At 35.1% G+C, this 19,826-nt stretch overlaps 1 protein-coding gene across 5 annotated transcripts in view; it reads left to right on the top strand.

Annotated features, from left to right (window-relative positions):
* SLCO1A2 (solute carrier organic anion transporter family member 1A2) overlaps positions 1-19,529 on the top strand; it is a 58,533-nt gene extending 39,004 nt beyond the window's left edge. For all 5 annotated transcript variants that reach the window (XM_070453726.1, XM_070453727.1, XM_020869517.2 and 2 more), the window contains 5 exons: positions 1,319-1,481; positions 3,695-3,867; positions 11,355-11,419; positions 11,962-12,079; positions 16,967-19,529. In XM_070453726.1, the coding sequence (XP_070309827.1) occupies positions 1,319-1,481; positions 3,695-3,867; positions 11,355-11,419; positions 11,962-12,079; positions 16,967-17,183 (736 nt within the window). In that variant the 3' untranslated portion in view covers positions 17,184-19,529. The remainder of the gene's footprint in view (positions 1-1,318; positions 1,482-3,694; positions 3,868-11,354; positions 11,420-11,961; positions 12,080-16,966) is intronic.
* Positions 19,530-19,826: the final 297 nt, after the last annotated feature.

Here is a 19,826-nt window from a genome sequence, read left to right as displayed (position 1 = left end):
TGATATATAGTAGGTTCTTATTTATTTTACATAAACTATTTTTTATGCCATTTCATTTATTTTCATAGTGTATATCAGTTAATCCCAAACTTCTAGTTTTATCCCTCCTCTCCTTCCACTTTGGTAACCATAAATTTGTTTCCTATGTCTGTGAGTCTGTTTCTGTTTTTGTAAATAAGTTCATTTGTATCATTTTTTTTAGATTCCACATGTAAGTTATATCATATAAATGTTTGTCTTTCTCTGTGTCATGTCCTTTTCCCCCTGATTTTATTAAGACATAAATGACAAAAACCATCAGGTATAATCTGATGATTTGATACATTATATGTTCTCGGGTCAGACTCTGCAGACCCCGGTGATCCCTCAGTGGACTTTCTGGGAAGATTGCCCCAATCTGGGGACACTGGGCTCTCTTTTCGCACCGGAGAAACCATAAGCAGAGGGGAGCTCTCTCGACGTGGTGCTGTGCTAACCTGGGGGAGGAGCCATCCAGTCAGAGTTTTACTGCTCCTGTTATCTTTCTGAGGTCATCATTCTTGGTCTCTGTGATTCAGGGGGTGCTTTGGTCTCATTGCTGGGTTCTGGGATTTTCACAGCAGTGTCTGTTTAAGGGTAGCAGTGAATTGGTCTTCTTGATCATCACTGAACAGCTTATCTTACTAGAAGACTGTATTCATTTACTCAAATAGTTACATTTCTGGAGCTAAATATATTATCTGCATTATAAATTGCACTTATAGATTTTGAGCCTTTGGGATCACTTTTATAAAACAATAATCTCTCTTGTTACTTTGCCACCATATGGAGGTGGCTCCAGTGGTAAAGAACCCACCTGCCAATGCAGGAGATGTTAGAGACATGGGTTTGATCCCTGGAGGAGGGCATGGCAACCCGCTCCAGTATTCCTGCCTGGAGAATCCCAGGGACGGAGAGGAGCCTTGTGAGCTACATTCCATAGAGTCACACAGATTCAAACATGACTGAAGCAACTTAGCATGCATGCATGGACCAAACATAGGGATTTATTTATCTTCATTTTTGAGTTCTGATTAATACCTGGAAAAATACTTTCTGTATAGTAGGTTTTCAGTTAATGCTTGTTTACTGGCTTTTATTTACTTGAAAGAAATCATTGAAAAAAGTGGCTACAGTCACCAAAGCAAGGTATCTGTTAGGCCAGAGTTATAATATCCAGGCCATATATTGACAGTTGAAAGATTTCTGTTTCTATTTTGGGGAGCAGAAGAAATAGAATTGAGATGAAAAGGCTCTAATATTCTTTCAATATCTATGGCATTATTTTAAATCATTTCAGAGTGCATCAAGATTTACACGTGGAAAATTTCCTTGCTGACTGCAACATGGGTTGTAACTGTCCAACCAAAGTGTGGGACCCTGTGTGTGGAAACAACGGCTTGTCATACATGTCAGCTTGTCTTGCTGGTTGTGAGGTATCCTCTGGCACGGGAAGAAAAATGGTAAAACATCCTGGTGGCCTTTTTCTTTTTTTTCTAACAGAACTTTGGTCTTATGAACTGCATTGGTACATTCCAGCTATGAACTTGCTCCATATTTGACAAAAGTAAAATTAGTCTTTCCTCAACACCAAATTAGAAACTTTTGTGAAAAAAATGTTACCTTCTATAGTATATCTGCTACATACAAATGCATTCCATTCTGAGAGCTCGTTTGTAAATCCAATTTGTTTGTAAATCCAACAAAGTTAGCTTAGATACCCAACTAACACAATCAGCTATGTAGTACTGTGCTATAATAGGTTTCTAATACTTACCACACAAATAATACAAAAGAACCAGGCACTCAAAATAAACATTTTTAACCTTACAGTACAATACCTTGAAAAGTACAGTAGTCCAGTACAAGAGCTGGCAATTCAGGGGCTGGCAGTGAGTGAACAATCGAGAAGAGTTACTGCTGGGCGGAGGCAGGGGAGGTGGGAGATGGTAGACAGAAGGGTCGTCAGCAGGAGGAGACCGAGGGCAAACTGCGACTTCACTCACACCTGATGCTGGTGGCACAGGTCCTTGTTTCCTGCTGGATTCAGTGGAATCTACCCTCTTGAAAAGCGGATCCAGTGACTTCTGGATAGTAGCACTTTGTTTCCCATCAGAGATGCCACAGTAGCGCTAGATTGTGCACTGTCCTACGTTTGTGTTCGGTGCCTCAGAAACTAAGTGCCTCCTCAAATAAGGAAAATGCCCTTGCCATTTCCTGGCTTGTGAATCTTTTCATTTTCTCAGTTACTTCTTCCTCTTGTCTCTGTCCTTCCTCTGGGCCTCCAGTTCTATCAGGTCTTTATTAGTAAGCTCCTTCTGTTGCACAGAAAGGACTTCAATATTATAAGAACAAGTGACTTCTACCATCTTTAAACCTCACTCCACTCTCTCAATTATTTTCACTTTTGTTTCCATCGTTACTGCTTGGTGCTTCTTAGCAGTACAAGCTACATCATCGCTGCTCTTACACGTGCTTCCAGACATGCTGTGCTTGAAATGAACATTCTGCACTACTGTGCTCTGTACTGTGCTGTGTGGTGTTGGGCTTCCCTTGTAGCTCAGCTGGTAAAGAATCTGCCTGCAATGCGGGAGACACAGGTTCGATTCCTGGGTTGGGAAGATCTCCTGGAGAAGGGAAAGGCTACCCACTCCAGTATTCTGGCCTGGAGAATTCCATGGACTGTATAGTCCATGGGGTTGCCAAGAGTCGGACACAATTGAGCGACTTTCACTTTCACAGTAAAGGACACAAAAGCACAACCTCCTGTAGGTGATACATACACGTGACTGTGTATGCCAGACACACGAGCTGACTTACATGATTGGATGTGTGAATGCAGGCTGACATCTTTAAAAGTTCAAAACTTGAAGGGTCGTGTGTAAGGGACTGATTGTGTGTGTTCACTTGGTTTACATTTTAACTTCCTAGATCTTATTTGAATGCTTCAGCATTCCTGAGCATTGATGTTTAGCTTCGTAGCAATTGACATGATTACTCAACTTCATTTAAAACTATCTAGACTGAAAAATAATACTATCGACCAAGATAGAGTTGGCAGTTTTGATCTCCATTATTCAGTCAATTGTTTTGCTATTTCTTCCTTCTTTCTGTGTATATACACATGCGCTTTCTGTGTTTTTTACATCCTGACAGCTTTTTAAGAAGATGGAATTGGGCATGTTTTCTTACTTAAAAAATATCACTTAAAATCTTGGTTAGTGATCAAAATAAAATATAAATTTTGATTTTTATTAAAACCTGGGTACGTAAGAATTCAAAAAGGGTTGACTTTATTCTGTTTGTGAAATAAACTTTATTTTAAACAAAGCTTTGTTTATTGGTAAGTATCTAAATACTTTAATTGGGCATTCTGAAGCAAATTTTATTTGTTATATTTAGTGTATGTCAAAATAGTGTGCGTTTGTAAAAAGCATGACTTTAGGACAGCTGAGTTATTGCAAATTTACTTAACAAATTTAGAAAGAAGTACCATTTTTTGGAAACCACCCTTCTATGTTTTGTCACATGCTATAATCCTGAGACAGATCATAAAGTATATGACAATAAAGGGAGTAAACAACATCTATCTTGATCTAACTGGGAAAAGAAAACATTTAAGATTTGTGTTCAAGAGTTTCCTTCCTTACATAAGGTAATATATTATTTTTGACAGGTGTTCCAAAATTGTAGCTGCATTCGAACACCAGGAAATTCATCTGCAGTTCTTGGGCTATGTGCCAAAGGAAAGGACTGTTCCATGATGCTACAGTACTTTTTAATCTTGTCCGTGTTCAGTAGTTTCCTATATTCTTTATCTGCCATACCTGGATATATGGTTCTCCTGAGGTACAAGAATTATTTTCTTTATTTGGATTTACTTCTGGTTATTTAGTATGGAAGCTTTTTCTATGAAATTTCACTTGAAACTCACAGTATCTAAGAACTTGGTGCTCTAATATATTATACCATTTATTAAGATTTCCCAAATAAACATTGCTGAATTTTACAAAAATTTTTAAGTTAGCAACATTAAATGTTCATCTGCTGGTATTTCCCTCCCTATCTTTCCTACCTTATTACTTAGAGTTAAATTAGCAAATGCTTATGGTTTACCAGAAAAAGAGACACATTTATATTTTAGGGTAAACCATATGAAATGGTCATTTTCCTAGGTGAGAGTGGTTGCCTATAGTTCATTTCCTGTAGTTTGATGTATTAGGACAGTGGAATTAAAAGCTGTTGGAAGTCCCAGTTTCACCAGTTATTATCAGTAGGGCAAAGGCAGGTGAATTGATCTTTCTGAGCTCTTTTTTTGTTTAATAATAAAATGGATATAATAATGAATGCTCAACTGTTTTAAGAGGCTCTTGTGAGACACAAATGTTGAAGGGCTTACTAAAGCTAGGAAATTGGAGAGCTAGATTGTAACCTTAGGTTTATCACAAAAGCTTTTTCAATGACAGCATCTTCATGACTCATAAGCAATTTTAAACATAGCTAGTAAACAAAGTCCATAGTTTTCTTCATCTTGAAGAAGAGTTAAATTAATTGTAATTCTCAGTTCATAGTTTATCCTAGGTGGGGTAAGGTTTTTCTCTTAATTTATTTTACTTTATTTTTTTTTCATTCCATTTCCCACTTCCTATCACCATAGGCATCCACAGTAATATGATAGACATACAGTCTTAAATACATGCTTTCCTTTGTAAAGTACTGTTTGCTGTGTATTGTGTTTTATATTCACAGAAACAGTACTGTGCTACAAATTTGTTTTGGTTCAATATGCACATGCAAACATAAATTCACCAAATACTGCTATTATTTATGAGTTATTCTCAAACCATCAGCTCATGCCTCCTTATTGGGTTTCCCTCATAGCCCAGTTGGTAAAGAATCTGCCTGCGATGCAGGAGATCTTGGTTCAGTTCCTGGGTTGGGAGGATCCCCTGGAGAAGGGATAGGCTACACACTCCAGTACTCTTGGGCTTCCCTTATGACCAGCTGGTAAAGAATCCGCCTGCAATGCAGGAGACCTGGGTTCAATCCCTGGGTTGGGAAGATCCCTCGAAGAAGCGAAAGGCTACACACTCCAGTATTCTGGCCTGGAGATCGCCATGAACTAGAGTCTCAAAGAGTTGGACATGACTGAGCGACTTTCATTTTCACTTTCATAGCATCACTAATATTTAGAATTACCGAACTTTCTGACTTTTACTATTCCAATGGGTATTAGATGGTAGCTCACTGATGTTTTAATATGTGATTTCTTAATTCAATGAGTTTAGGAGTTTCCTTTAACTTTTTTCTAGCTACTAGTACTTTTACTTCAAGATGCTTATACATTATTTTTGTCCATTTTCATGACAATTCTTATATTTTTCTGGTGAATTATAGATGTTAATCTAATATGTTTACTTGATACAATTATCTTCTCCTGATCTCTCATCTTTTCTTCAAATTTTTTCATAGTTTTTTTTGTGAAATTCAATCCTAACTTTTGTTGTACTGAAATCTGACAATTTCCTTGCCTTAGAGTTTATGTATTGGGGAGTCACATTTCAAAAGGGTTCTATATTACTAATTTATAAAAATATTCCCCTAAATTTTATCCTACCAGTTATATAGCTTTTACCTAGTTCTTTAAATCATCATAAGTTTATCTTTATGTGTGGTGAAAGGGAGAGAGATATTCAATGTTACTTTTATCCAAACAATTGTTTTCCCAACATCATAGCATAAATAAGAAGTCTTATTTCCATTGATTCATGGTGCCATCTTTATCATATTTAAAGTTTTTATATAACACAGGATGTTTTCATGCTTCCAGAGTTTTATTTGCCTGCTCTCAAAGTAGTGACACTGCATATGTTCATATCAATACTGTAGCTCTTCTTCATCCACTCATCACTTTCACCTTCATTCTTCCTTTTCTTCCCCCCAAATTGGTTTAGCTATTGATGCATGAATCTTTATACTTACATGTGAATTTTGATTGTATGGATTATATATATTAATTAAAGAAACTCAAATATTTGTGACCATGAAATATTTTTCCATTTATTTAAAATTTCTTGTATAGATACTACACACACACACATATATAATATATATATATACACACACAAACACAAAAAATGTACCATGTACAACTATATATGTACCCATTTATATCCAAACACACATATATATGTGTGTGTATATATATATATATATGTATATATATATATATATATGGATAGGGGTTTATTTGTAATTTAATATGGTACAATTTTCTCTTATATTTTCTAGTTGGTTATTGTTGGTTTAGAGAAATGCTGTTGATTTTTTAACATTTACTATTTATCCAGCAATTTTTCTTATTTGTCCTGATAACCTGCTGACTTTGTTAGGTTTTTTAATAGAAATATGTGCACACAAGGAGAGTTTTATCTCTTTGCTTCTAAAGTTTATACATCTTAGATTTTAAAAATTTTCTTTTAGCATCAACTTGGACCTCCAAAACTGTGTTAAGCTGTAATGCTTGCTATAGATTTTTAGTATATAATTTTCATCTAGTTTCTGAGTTTTTAATCACAGAATTAGTATCAAACTACTATTTTTCTTCTAGGAAAAAATTTACATATAATCTTCCAATTCAGTACTTTTAGTGTAGTGAAAAAAGTGATAGATTTTTCTATGTTGAACTGTTTGGACATCTAAGAAAAATCATAGTCAGTCACATTTAAATAATAATTTATTTAAAATTATTGTATCTATGTTGGTTGGTAAAACATAAATGTTATTTTCTATTCTGTTTGTTTGTTTTGGAATCATTCTAGGCCCACAAAATGAATTGATAAATTTTCTATTTTTCAATTTCTGGAACTACTTACATTAAATATCTATTTGTTGAAAGTTTTATGAACTCACTCATAAAACTACTTGTACTACTTGGTCAGTAAAACTTGGTTATTATTTTCATAAATATCTCATTATAACATTTCAATTTAATGTGTTCATTTACATTTTCCATTTACGCTTATATCAGATGTTACTATATAGCTGTTTATAATATTCTTTGATCATTCTGATATTCTCTAATATATCTGAAGGGCTTTCCATTTTTTCTGTATTTTGTTTATTGCATTTTCTTTTTTTTTTTTGATCACTGTTGCCAGAGGTTGCTTTTAATTTCTTTTTTAAAGAATCAATTTTTAGTTTTTTTGCTCTTTATTTCATCTATTTCTGCTTTTTATTTTATTTATTTAAAATTTTTTTCTTTTGGGGCTTTTTTCTGTTGTTCTATATCTAACTATTTAACACTTGCATAATTTGCTCATTTTGATTAATAGATATAAAATGATGCATTTCCTTCCAAGTATTGCTTTAGCTGCTGCTGCTGCTAAGTCGCTTCAGTCGTGTCCGCCTCTGTGCGACCCCATGGACTGCAGCCCACCAGTCTCCTCCATCCATGGGATTTTCCAGGCAAGAGTACTGGAGTGGGGTGCCATTGCCTTCTCCATAGCTTTAGCTATACCTTAGCTAATATTTCCTATGAAGTTTTATTTCTAACTGTTTTGTAACTTCTTAGCTATAAGGATTTCATGCTTTTGTGAGATCATAGGCAGTATGTTAGAGGTAGAGGAGAAAGAAAAACTCTTCAGTAAAATTTAAATACCATATTTTCTATATTAAATGGTAACCATGGGAGCAAGAGGGTCATGTGAGGTCTCCTGACTTTAACTACTTCCTTCTGAGTAAAATCATTGATGTTGCCTAAATAACCAGATAGTGAACTGGTCAACTGTATCTCACTCTATTGTGCTGAAGAGTTATTTAAGACGGTAAAACACTTATGACAAGAAAATGTCTGTCAGTTCAGTTCAGTTCTGTTGCTCAGTCACGTCCAGCTCTTTGCGATGCCATGGACTGCAGCACGCCAGGCCTCCCTGTCCATTACCAACTCCCGGAGTTTACTCAAACTCATGTCCATTCAGTCAATGATGCCATCCAACCATCTCATCCTCTGTCATCCCCTTCTCCCCCCTTCAAATTTCCCAGCATTAGGGTCTTTTTCAATGAGTCAGCTCTTTGATCAGCTACCAAAGTATTGGAGTTTCAGCTTCAGCATCAGTCCTTCCAATAAACACTCAGGACTGATCTCCTTTAGGATGGACTGGTTGGATCTCCTTGCAGTCCAAGGGACTCTCAAGAGTCTTTTCCAACACCACAGCTCAAAAGCATCAATTCTTCAGTGCTCAGCTTTCTTTATAATCCAACTCTCATGTCCATACATGACTACTGGGAAAACCATAGCTGTGACTAGATATATTTGTTGGCAAAGTAATGTCTCTGCTTCTTAATATGCTGTCTAGTTTGGTCATAGCTTTTCTTGCAAGGAGCAAGTATCTTTGATTTCACGGCTGCAATCACCATCTGCAGTGATTTTGGAGCTCCAAAAAATTAAGTCTGCCACTGTTTCCACTGTTTCCCCATCTATTTCCTATGAAGTGATGGGACCAGATGCCATGATCTTAGTTTTCTGAATGTTGAGCTTTAAGCCAACTTTTTCACTCTCCTCTTACACTTTCATCAAGAGATTCTTTAATTCTTCCTTGGTTTCTTCCATAAGGGTGGTGTCATCTGCATATCTGAGATTATTGATATTTCTCCCTGCAGTCTTGATTCCAGCTTGTGTTTCATCCAGCCCAGCATTTCTCATGATGTATTCTGCATATAAGTTAAATAAGCAGGGTGACAGTGTACAGACTTGATGCACTCCTTTCCCTGTTTGGAACAAGTCTGTTGTTCCATGTCCAGTTCTAACTGTTGCTTCCTGAGCTGCATACAGATTTCTCAAGAGGCAGGTTGGGTGGTCTGGTATTCCCATCTTTTGAAAAATTTTCCACAGTTTGTTGTGATCCACACATTCAAAGGCTTTGGCAGAGTCAATAAAGCAGAGGTAGATGTTTTGGTAACTCTCTTGCTTTTTGATGATCCAGCTGACTTTGGTAATTTGATCTCTGGTTCCTCTGCCTTTTCTAAAACCAGCTTGTACATCTGGAAGTTCACAGTTCACATTGTTGAAGTCTGGCTTGGAGAATTTTGAGCATTGCTTTACTAGCGTGTGAGATGAGTGCAATTGTGCAGTAGTTTAAGCATTCTTTGGCATTGCCTTTCTTAGGGATTGGAATGAAAACTTATCTTTCCCAGTCCTGTGGCCACAACTGAGTTTACCAAATTTGCTGGCATATTGAGTGCAGCACTTTCACAGCATCGTGTTTTAGGATTTGAAATAGCTCAACTGAAATTCCATCACTTCCACTAGCTTTGTTTGTACTGATGCTTCCTTAGGACCACTTGACTTCGCATTCCAGGATGTCTGGCTCTAGGTGAGTGATCACACCATTGTGATTATCTGGGTCATGAAAATCTTTTTTTTATAGTTCTTCTTTGTATTCTTGCCACCTCTTCTCAATATCTTCTGCTTCTGTTAGGTCCATACCATTTCTGTCCTTTACTGAGCCCATCTTTGCATGAAATGTTCCCTTGGTATCTCTAATTTTCTTGAAGAGATCTCTAGTCTTTCCCATTCTGTTGTTTTCCTCTATTTCTTTGCATTGATCACTGAGGAAGTCTTTCTTATCTCTCCTTGTTATTCTTTGGAACTCTGTATTCAAATGGGTATAACTTTCCTTTTTTCCTTTGCCTTTGGCTTCTCTTCTTTTCACAGCTATTTGTAAAGCCTCCTTAGAAAACAATTTTCCTTTTTTGCATTTCTTTTTCTTGGAGATGGTCTTGATCCCTGTACATTTTTTGTACAATGAACATTTTCTCCTGTACAATGTCACAAATCTCTGTCCATAGTTCATTAGGTACTGTATCAGATCTAATTCCTTGAATCTATTTATCACTTCAACTGTATAATCATAAGGGATTTGATTTAGGTCATACCTGAATGGTCTATTGGTTTTCCCTACTTTCTTAAATTTAAGAGTGAATTTGGCAATAAGGAGCACACGATCTGAGCCACAGTCAGCTCTGTCAACTATACATCATCTCTGCTTAGAAAGCAAATTTTAAAAATTACTATCTTTACCTATTCTGCCAGCTGGTGGAATCATATATTCTGTGTGCCCCTGACTCACCATACTTCAAAGTTCCCTAGTGTAAACATGTGGAGTCCCCTAAAGCTCCAAAATATTTAGGTGCAGGAATTCCAATTAAATTAAAGGAAGAAATTAAATTTAAATTCCAGTTTAAATTAAAGGGAGAATTTCTCCCTACAATTAAAAGGGACAAAGAGGAATCCATTAGCAAGGTAAGAAGATAATATGATAATGGTAAGATAATTGGTAAAAACCAATAATATGATGTTTTGCTAAAAATATATTGTGTCCTTTTGTGTAAAAATTTGCTTACATTTTCTCAGCTTTGGTTAGTCAAAGAAGGGAAGGGAATACCTAGGAAAACTCTAAGTGAATTCATTGAGCAGATAGCCATGCTAATGCTAAAGTGAGTTGAGCATAGAAAATGCCAATGGAAGTGATAGTCTTTATTTCTACATATAAGGGCTTCCCAGGTGGCACAGTGGTAAAGAATCTGCCTGCCTGCAATGCAGGAGACCTGGATTTGATCCCTGAGTTGGTATTCTTACCTGGAGAATTCCATGGACAGAGAAGCCTGGCAGGCTACAGTCCAAGTGGTTCCAAAGACTTGAACATGATTGAGTGACTTACACACACACACACACACACACACACACACACACACACACAATGTCTATGTAAGGAATTTCAGGCAATGGTGAAAAGGTGGGGGAATTTTTGGAAAGAATGGATGAATCTGTGCAGCTTTTAAATAGATACCAAAACACTTAAAATATGTTTGCTTTGGATTTTTTAAATCACTTTCCTTGGAAAACTTTATTCTTGTTTTCTTTTCTGTCTACATTTACTTATGTAAATCCTTGGCTTTTCTATATTTTGTTAATATGAGTAATTTAAATATACCTAATGTTGCATTTTTCTTTGGTTTGAGGTTAAAGGTGTGACCATTAGAATCACAAACTACTTTGAGAAGAGGATACTGGGGTAGAAATCAATTGATATTAAATGTTTTCTTCTCTGATAACTTTATGATAGAAATGAGTGAGCAAAATGTGTGATGGATAAAATGCCAAAGACCAGAGGTGGGGGTTCTGTGAAACTTATGAATGGAATAATTAGGCCTTGAATAGCCAAGACTTGAGTATGCAAGAAAATTTGATAATGCTCAATGCGTTACTAGCATACAAACAGTTGTTTTAAGAAACTATGGTAGTTTTAAAATTTATGAATTCATTAATTTTTTAGGTGTGTCAAGCCTGAAGAGAAGTCTCTTGGTGTGGGATTACATGCATTCTGTACACGAATACTTGGTAAAAATAGTTATTTTTCCCAATATCACATCGGACCACTGTTAAATACCAAGTAAATGAAGTCACTCCCTCAGAGTAACAATTTAGCAAGTATCCCTTCTGCTTGTAAATAGCACTTTGTAATTAGTATGAGAATAAAGAACAAGAAGAAATGAAAAACTTCTTCCTTTTACTTGAAAAAGACCTACTTGACATTCTACTTTTCATCAATACACTTGAAAAGCAAAGAGGCAATGCTTTAAAATAAAGTGTGCTTGTGGTTCACCCAAAATATTGCAGAAAAAAGTATAAATAATCATCAATTCAATGGTTTTCTCTACTGATAATTTTTTATTTTGTCTTTATCCATCTGATTATTTACCTTTTTTAATCTAGAAACTTAACTGTAAAAGTAACTTCTAATTTCTAAAAGTAAATTTAAAGCTCTATATTTATATTCTGTTAAACTGTTCTACAAATAGAGAAAATTTTAATACTTTCAAACAAAACAACATATCTTCTTACCTTGCTAATGGATTCTTCTTTCTTCCTTTTAATTGTAGCTGGAATTCCTGCACCTATATATTTTGGAGCTTTGGTGGACTCCACATGTTTACACTGGGGAACTTTGAAGTGTGGTGAATCAGGGGCATGCAGGATATATGATTCCACCAGCTTCAGGTAAAGATAGTAATTTTAAAAAATTGCTTTCTAAGCAGAGATGATGTATAAAATGGTACATGGTACCATGGTACGTGTCTAACACTTTCTTTGTCAGGTGACTGGACTACTTTTGGTTTTATTTACAAAATAGGTACTGATACTATATCTCCATTTCTTATTTACATATTCATTTTATTTCCTCAATATTTTCAAAGCACTTGATAAATATAAGCACAGGTGGCTTTTGAAAGGTTGTTCCTTAAATTGGTTGCAATCAGTATATTACTGAAGGCCATGTCTGTGCAGTAACTACCTATCTAAGCTATATTACTCTCAAGTATCGTCGTTTAATCCTACATCATTCCAACATTTTACTAGCTTAAATCCTTGCTTCCTTTGGCCATCCACTTCTGATGTCTAAAATATTTTTTTCTCCCTTAGTAAATTTCACTGACACAGTATTCTTCATGTTTCTTCAAGTCTTATTTTTTGTAAATATAGATCTGATTTTGAAGAAACTTCATCGGATATCAACCTGTTTTGAACAAAAAGACTCTTCCTTTTTTCTCTTTATTTTCAGATTCTTTTCCATTTGGAGACCTGAATTTTGTTTAGATTTGTCTTAATTGCTCACTATGGGCAGTAAGAAAACTCTTTTAATTACTAAAAAATGGTTTGATATTGTTTAAAAGAGTCTAAGGTCTTCTCTTGATCAGTAAAAGGATATATATGTCAAGAACTGTGAAGAGAGCAGACAGAATGAGATTCATGTTTTCATCAGTTCCCTTTTCCTCAGTTATATTGACTATAAGGCAGACAGAATTTAAAGTAAGAAAAAATCATAGAGTTAAACAAGAGTATTACTTAATAATATAAGAAATACTTTAACAAAAATATATAGCAATCATGAACCCATATAAATCTATCACTATAACCTCAAATATATAAAACAAAAATTCACAAAATTACAAGCAGAAATCTACAGAGTGGAAAATTGCAACACACATTTACAACAAGTGAATATAAAATACAGGTGAAAAATTCATGAGGATATAGAAGATTTGAACCATCTGACTATGCTAGATATATAGCGATTTTTTTTTAACCCAACTATCAGCAACTGTAGGAAAATAATGGAAATCTCTTTGTAAAACAGATTTAAAAAAATCTTTTGCATATTATTGCTGTGATACTAAGGAGGGAATAAGACACAGATACACCCAAGAACTAGATTAAATGATCTGCTCCCTCTGTGATTATTTCTAGTATCACTATGAAAAAAACTAGGAAAAGCCTAAGAACCTAGGGAAGTAGGAAAAGCAAAGGGAAAATGAACAGATTTGGAGAAGTAAATACGGAGAAACAGAGCAAGCAAAGAAAACCAAAATAGACAAACAACAACAAAATACTCAAAAAGAGTTTGTAAACTAAAACATTAAAATACATGAATAAATTCAATAGTAAAAATGACAAGCACATAAATTATCAGTTGAAACATGACTTCATTCAAATTTACTCTAATGTAAGAGTCTGACAAACTTTAAAATAAGATGTTTAACCAGCCTAATAGGATTAAAAATAAATTGATAGCATAATACCCATTAAAATGAATAAGAAATAACAAAAAAAATTCTAGCAGAAATAAGAATATGAATAAGAACTCTTGGAAATATTAGAGATTAAATGGATAACACTGGAATAAAAGGAATTCTAAATAGATAATAAATTTCAAGTCCACATAAGTTAAAATGAGAATTGGTGAACTGAAAGTGGTTATTGTAGAAATTATCTAGAATGAAAATTAATGATTCGAACTCATAAACAAAAAATAACCACCTTAGTAATTTTAAAGATCAATTAGCAATTAAAAGATATATCTCAGAAATTTTCAGAACAGAGAGCAGAAGAAATAGCAGAGATAAACTAATGAAATAATGACTTAGAATTTCCTAGAATTTAATAGAGACATACATTTTCAGATCAAAAGTGCTCTTTACATGCCTAGTAGGATGAACTAAATAGATATATCAAAGTGAAACTACAAATGTTCAAATTAAGAAAAAAACATAAGCACAACCCAGAGAAATAAACATATGGCTTATAAAGAAATATGATTAGACCAATAGTGATAGATTATCAACAACCATAGATCCTAATATCTTTATGATACTATTGCCTTGGGTTTGAGTTGAAACAAAAAGGCAAACTAGAGAACAAGAAATGGGCAAATATGACTGCCTATAAAACTAAAAACTTGTTTGTAATTAAAGACACTTGACAATGAAGAATGATAGAACATAAATCGTGAGCATCAGGGACTCTCATACACTGCTGGAGGTGAATAAAAACTACTGAAAAGAACTTTGGGAAATATTTACTAAGTTGCAGGCATCAAAAGATATCTACTTCCCTTGTGGCTCAGATGGTAAAGCATCTGTCTACAATGTAGAAGAGCTGGGTTCGATCCCTGGCCTGGGAAGATACCTTGGAGAAGGAAATGGCAACCCACTCCAGTACTCTTGCCGAGAAAATCCCATGGACGGAGGAGCCTGGTGCAGGATACTGTCCATGGGGTCGCAAAAAGTCGGACATGACTGAGCGACTTCCCTTTCTTTCTTTCTACCAAGTTGCATCCTCTAAAATCTTTAGACATATTTTAGAGAAACTCTTGCTCACATGCACAAGGAGACATGTCAACCAAGGTTTATTGCAGTTTTATTAATATTAGAAAAAAAATCTGAACAAAAGTGTCCAATAGGAAAATGGATAGTAAGCTGTGGTGTGTCTATTACCGAACTCAGGTTTGGTTGCTAGGTATTCGAGAGGCAGTGCTGGTAGAGAGGAAAGGTGCTTGAATCAGAAAAGCTGCCAATCTTGGGAGAAGGTGAACTCATGTCCAGAGACCAACTCCAAGGATTCTGCTCATGACTGTTTTTAAAGGAAAAATATTGGGGGGAAGGATCTCAGAGAATCATCGAGGCAGCAGGGTGGGTTCTGTGATCTCCACTGAGTGCAGACTGGCTGACTCTCTTCAGGTGTTATCTTGCCTGAATGATCTTCCTGCAGGATTGCCAAAAGAGCTGTTGGGGGGCAGAGAGCTTATCATTTTTTAGCTATTTAATTCTTCATTCGTACCTCTTTTTATCTAGGAAAAGAATCAACAGGTTAGGCAACACATGGTGTACACTCAAGAAAGCATAAGTCAGGAATTGGTTTCAATTGTTTAGTGATTTCTTTACTATAATTAGGTTTTTAAAGTTACAGGGGACAGAAATGAGTAACAGAAAAAGGGCAAAACAATTGCTTTTATGTTCATATGTGCAATGTAGTTAAATAGTTAAAAAGCAACAATGTAGAACTACATGTATAAGCCTCGTTTTAAAATGGTGGACAGATAGAAAAAAATTTCAGAATAAAAACATAACATTATGCCAATTATTTAAAATGTAAAATATATGCAATAATTGTATAAAGTATGAGTGGATACATGCATAATTTGTAAAGCTATAGAAATAAAGTAGGAACAAATTCCATAAAATTCAACATAGTGTTACATCTGGAGTGGGTTAGAATATAATAGGATCATAGGAATACACAGAGGAATTAAATGTATTAATATCTTTTAAATTGGTCTGAAACAAAAATGGCAAAATTTAATCATTTAAAAAACCTGGGTGATGAGTATAAATATGTTTAGCTCTTTTTTTCCTTCATTCTTAATATGTTTCCTAATAAGAGAAAATTTTAGGACTAGGAAAATAAATACAAGAAGCAGAAATTCATAAATAGACTATAGACCATAGAAGTAACCAAAAAGCTGTGCTTTTGAAAAGATTAAAATGTAATAATAGCAATCTGGAAAGGCAAATAAAGAGAAGATGCACAAATAAGCACTATTAAAAATGGAAAACATAAGTACAGATACTTCGGAATTTTAAACATTGTAATTTGGAAGGATATTAAATAGAGAGTTTTTTAGATAAATATGTATTACCAAATATTACTATAACTATATAGAAAACATGAATATTTTTATAGTCATTAAAAAATGTGAATGAGTCACAAATTTTCATCTTCCAAAGGCATCTAGTCCAGAGGCTTTGAAGGCAAGTTTTACAAACCTTCAATGAACTGATGATCCCTGCTTTATGCAAGTTATTCTTAGACATGGAAGAAGAGGGCAAATTTCCCTGTTCATTTTATAAAGCTAATGCAATCTTGATATTGACATTAGACAAGTTCAGTACAAGGAAAAAGTACAAGCTGATTTTAGTTATGCTTGCAAAAAGTTAACAAATTGAATCTATTAATGTGTAAAAACTAACAAATAGAGTTTGTTCAGAATAATAATAATAGTCTTGGCTATTCTGCTAACTACATACAGAAAAATGATTTGGTGATATTTTACAAATTCAAAACTGAAACTTTGAGCAAACTCAGAAGAGAAAGCAATTTCCTTAACCTGATGAAGATCATCTAAGGAAACACAGGAGTAAATATTACAATTAGTGGTGCTTCTTTGGAAGCATTCTTGCTAAACACTGAAATAAAACTGCTATCACTGTCAGTATTAAATTTAAGTTGGAAAGTGTATTTAATGTAAAAAGATAAAATAAAAATAGTAACAAAAGATTAAAAAGAGGAAAATAAATTTTGATTTTCCTGGATAAAAAATTTCCCAAATCATTTTTAACAAAAGTTAGAATTAATCAGCTAGCGAATGAAAGCTCATGAGGTTCATTCCTAAGATTCATGAGATTCATTCGTAAGGCTGACCTGCAAAACAATTAGCTGCTGTTGTCCTTATGGGGTACAATATTAATAATTAAAAATATGCAAAGCTAGTTATTATTCACCACAATATCTTCATAAGTTTTAATATGTTTTAATTTTTTTTTTAAATAGATACATCTACCTTGGATTACCAGCAGCACTGAGAGGATCAAGCTATATTCCAGCCTTTTTGATCCTCTTTATTTTGAGGAAGTATCGACTACCTGAGGAAAATGCCTCTTCAGAAACTATGCTTGTGGCAAAGCTTACAGGGAAGGAAAATGAGGGCAAAGAAATGGATCAAAATGCCAAAGTTTTGAATGACGGTGAATTGAAAACAAAGCTATAATGCTCTTTTATATCATGCTTTCCAAAATTGGAGAACACAATACAACTTAATCATTTTTAAAATCAATAGAGGTACTGCAGATAACTTTTCCTTATTTTTTAAGAACCTCAACATTTTTTTTTTAACTCAAGGGGAAAAAATATTCATGATAGTATTTCTGAGGCAACAATGGCATTTGAGATTTTCCTCACAGAGACATTTATAAACAAAACAGAACATTAGAACCAGCTTTATTTTTATGTTAAATTGTTAAAACAACAATTTCTCTTTTAACTAATGCAAAATATTTCCCACATATCTTCCAAATGATTTTTTAAAATTTCCTATTATGAAAATCTACTTAATTCTATTGGAATCCTGCTTTGATATCGTGATTATTAGGAGACTGAAATTCCTGTCTTCATATGTGAATATCTAAGGATTTTGTTCAAATTTAAGTGAACAGAGTGAAAGAAATGAACAAAGTCAAAGACTTTAAGGGAAAGAAGCCTACATGTTTTTATTTTATTTTGGAATTATTCTTAAACTCTTCCTATTTATTCCAGACATGATTCTTTTAAAATAGATTATTCAAAATAAAGGACAGAAATGGTATGGACCTAACAGAAGCAGAAGGTATTAAGAAGAGGTGGCAAGGATACACAGAAGAACTATACAAAAAAGATCTTCATGACCCAGATAATCATGATGGTGTGATCACCAACCTAGAGCCAGACATTTTGGAATGTGAAGTCAAGTGGACCTTAGCAAGCATCACTACAAACAAAGCTAGTGGAGGTGGTGGAATTCCAGTTGAGTTCTTTCAAATCCGGAGAGATGATGCTGTGGAGGTGCTGCACTTAATATGCCAGCAAATTTGGAAAACTCAGCTGTGGCCACAGGACTGGAAAAGGTCAGTTTTCATTCCAATCCATAAGAAAGACAATGCCAAAGAACGTTCAAATTACCACACAATTGCACTCATCTCACATGCTATCAAAGTAATGCTCAAAATTTTCCAAGCCAGGCTTCAACAGTACATGAACCATGAACTTCCAGATGTTCAAGCTGGTTTTAGAAAAGGCAGAGGAACCAGAGATCAAATTGCCAACATCCACTGATCATCAAAAAAGCAAGAGAGTTCCAGAAAAATATCTAGTCCTGCTTTATTGACTATGCCAAAGCCTTTGATTGTGTGGACCACAACAAACTGCGGAAAATTTTTCAAGAGATGGGAATACCAGACCACCCAACCTGCCACTTGAGAAATCTGTGTGCAGGTCAGGAAGCAACAGTTAGAACTGGACATGGAACAATAGACTGGTTCCAAATAGTGAAAGGAGTATGTCAAGGCTGTATATTGTCACCCTGCTTATTTAACTTATATGCACAGCACATCATGAGAAATGCTGGGTTGGATGAAGCACAAGCTGGAATCAAGTCTGCAGGGAGAAATATCAAGAACTTCCGATATGCAGATGATACCACCTTTATGACAGAAAGCAAAGAAGAACTAAAGAGCCTCTTGATGAAAGTGAAAGAGGAGAGTGAAAAAGTTGGCTTAAAACTCAACATTCAGAAAACTAAGATCATGGCATCTGGTCCCATCACTTCATGGCAAATAGATAGGGAAACAGTGGCAGACTTAATTTTCTTGGGCTCGAAAATCACTGCAGATGGTGACTGCAGCCATGAAATTAAAAGACGCTTGCTTCTTGGAAGAAAAGCTGTGACCAATCTAGATAGCATATTAAAAAGCAGAGACATTACTTTGCCAACAAAGGTCCATCTAGTCAGGTTATGGTTTTTCCAGTAGTCATGTATGGATGTGAGAGTTGGACTATAAAGAAAGCTGAGCACAGAACTGATGCTTTGAACTGTGGTGTTGCAGAAGACTCTTGAGAGTCCCTTGGACTGCAAGGAGATCCAACCAGTCCATCTTAAAGGAAATCAGTCCTGGGCGTTCATTGGAAGGACTGATGCTGAAGCTGAAACTGCAGTACTTTGGCCAGCTGATGCAAAGAACTGACTCATTTGAAAAGGCCCTGATCCTGGGAAAGATTGAAGAGGGAGGAACAGGGGACGACAGAGGATAAGATGGTTGGATGGCATCACCGACTCAATGGACATGAGTTTGAGTAAACTCCAGGAGTTGGTGATGGACAGGAAAGCCTGGCGTGCTGCAGTCCATGGGGTCACAAAGAGTCGGACACGACTGAGTGACTGAACTGAACTGAACTGACTCACTAATATGCTATCACTTGCTTTCAGTTCATTCCCTCCTTTGTGATTCATATCATATATTTTCTCATTTTGTCCAGAGTACTGACAAACTTAGTCAAGTAATTAAAAATCATGTAGCAAAGATTTTTGAGGTTTTTTTTTTCTTCACCTATTCAAACTTGGCAATTAAACTTTGCAGACCAATATGATCCCCTGAAAATTGGTTGCATCATTTAAGAAGAAAACAACAGAGAGGACTGAGTAGAACAGGTTTGGGTGGAAGATTAAAAGTTGAATTCTGTGCCCATGAAATTTGAGATTTCATCTCTGAGTGTATTAAAAAGAACCATGATTCAAGACAGGAAGTGTTGACACTGGAGAGAGGAGCTAAAATCATTGTAACTGAGGAGTTCCAACTCAGGGGAGGTGTGGCAACTGCGG

Source organism: Odocoileus virginianus, chromosome 23 (genome assembly GCF_023699985.2).
Source record: "Odocoileus virginianus isolate 20LAN1187 ecotype Illinois chromosome 23, Ovbor_1.2, whole genome shotgun sequence".
NCBI lineage: Eukaryota > Metazoa > Chordata > Mammalia > Artiodactyla > Cervidae > Odocoileus > Odocoileus virginianus.
This window is presented reverse-complemented; position numbering and strand designations above follow the sequence as displayed.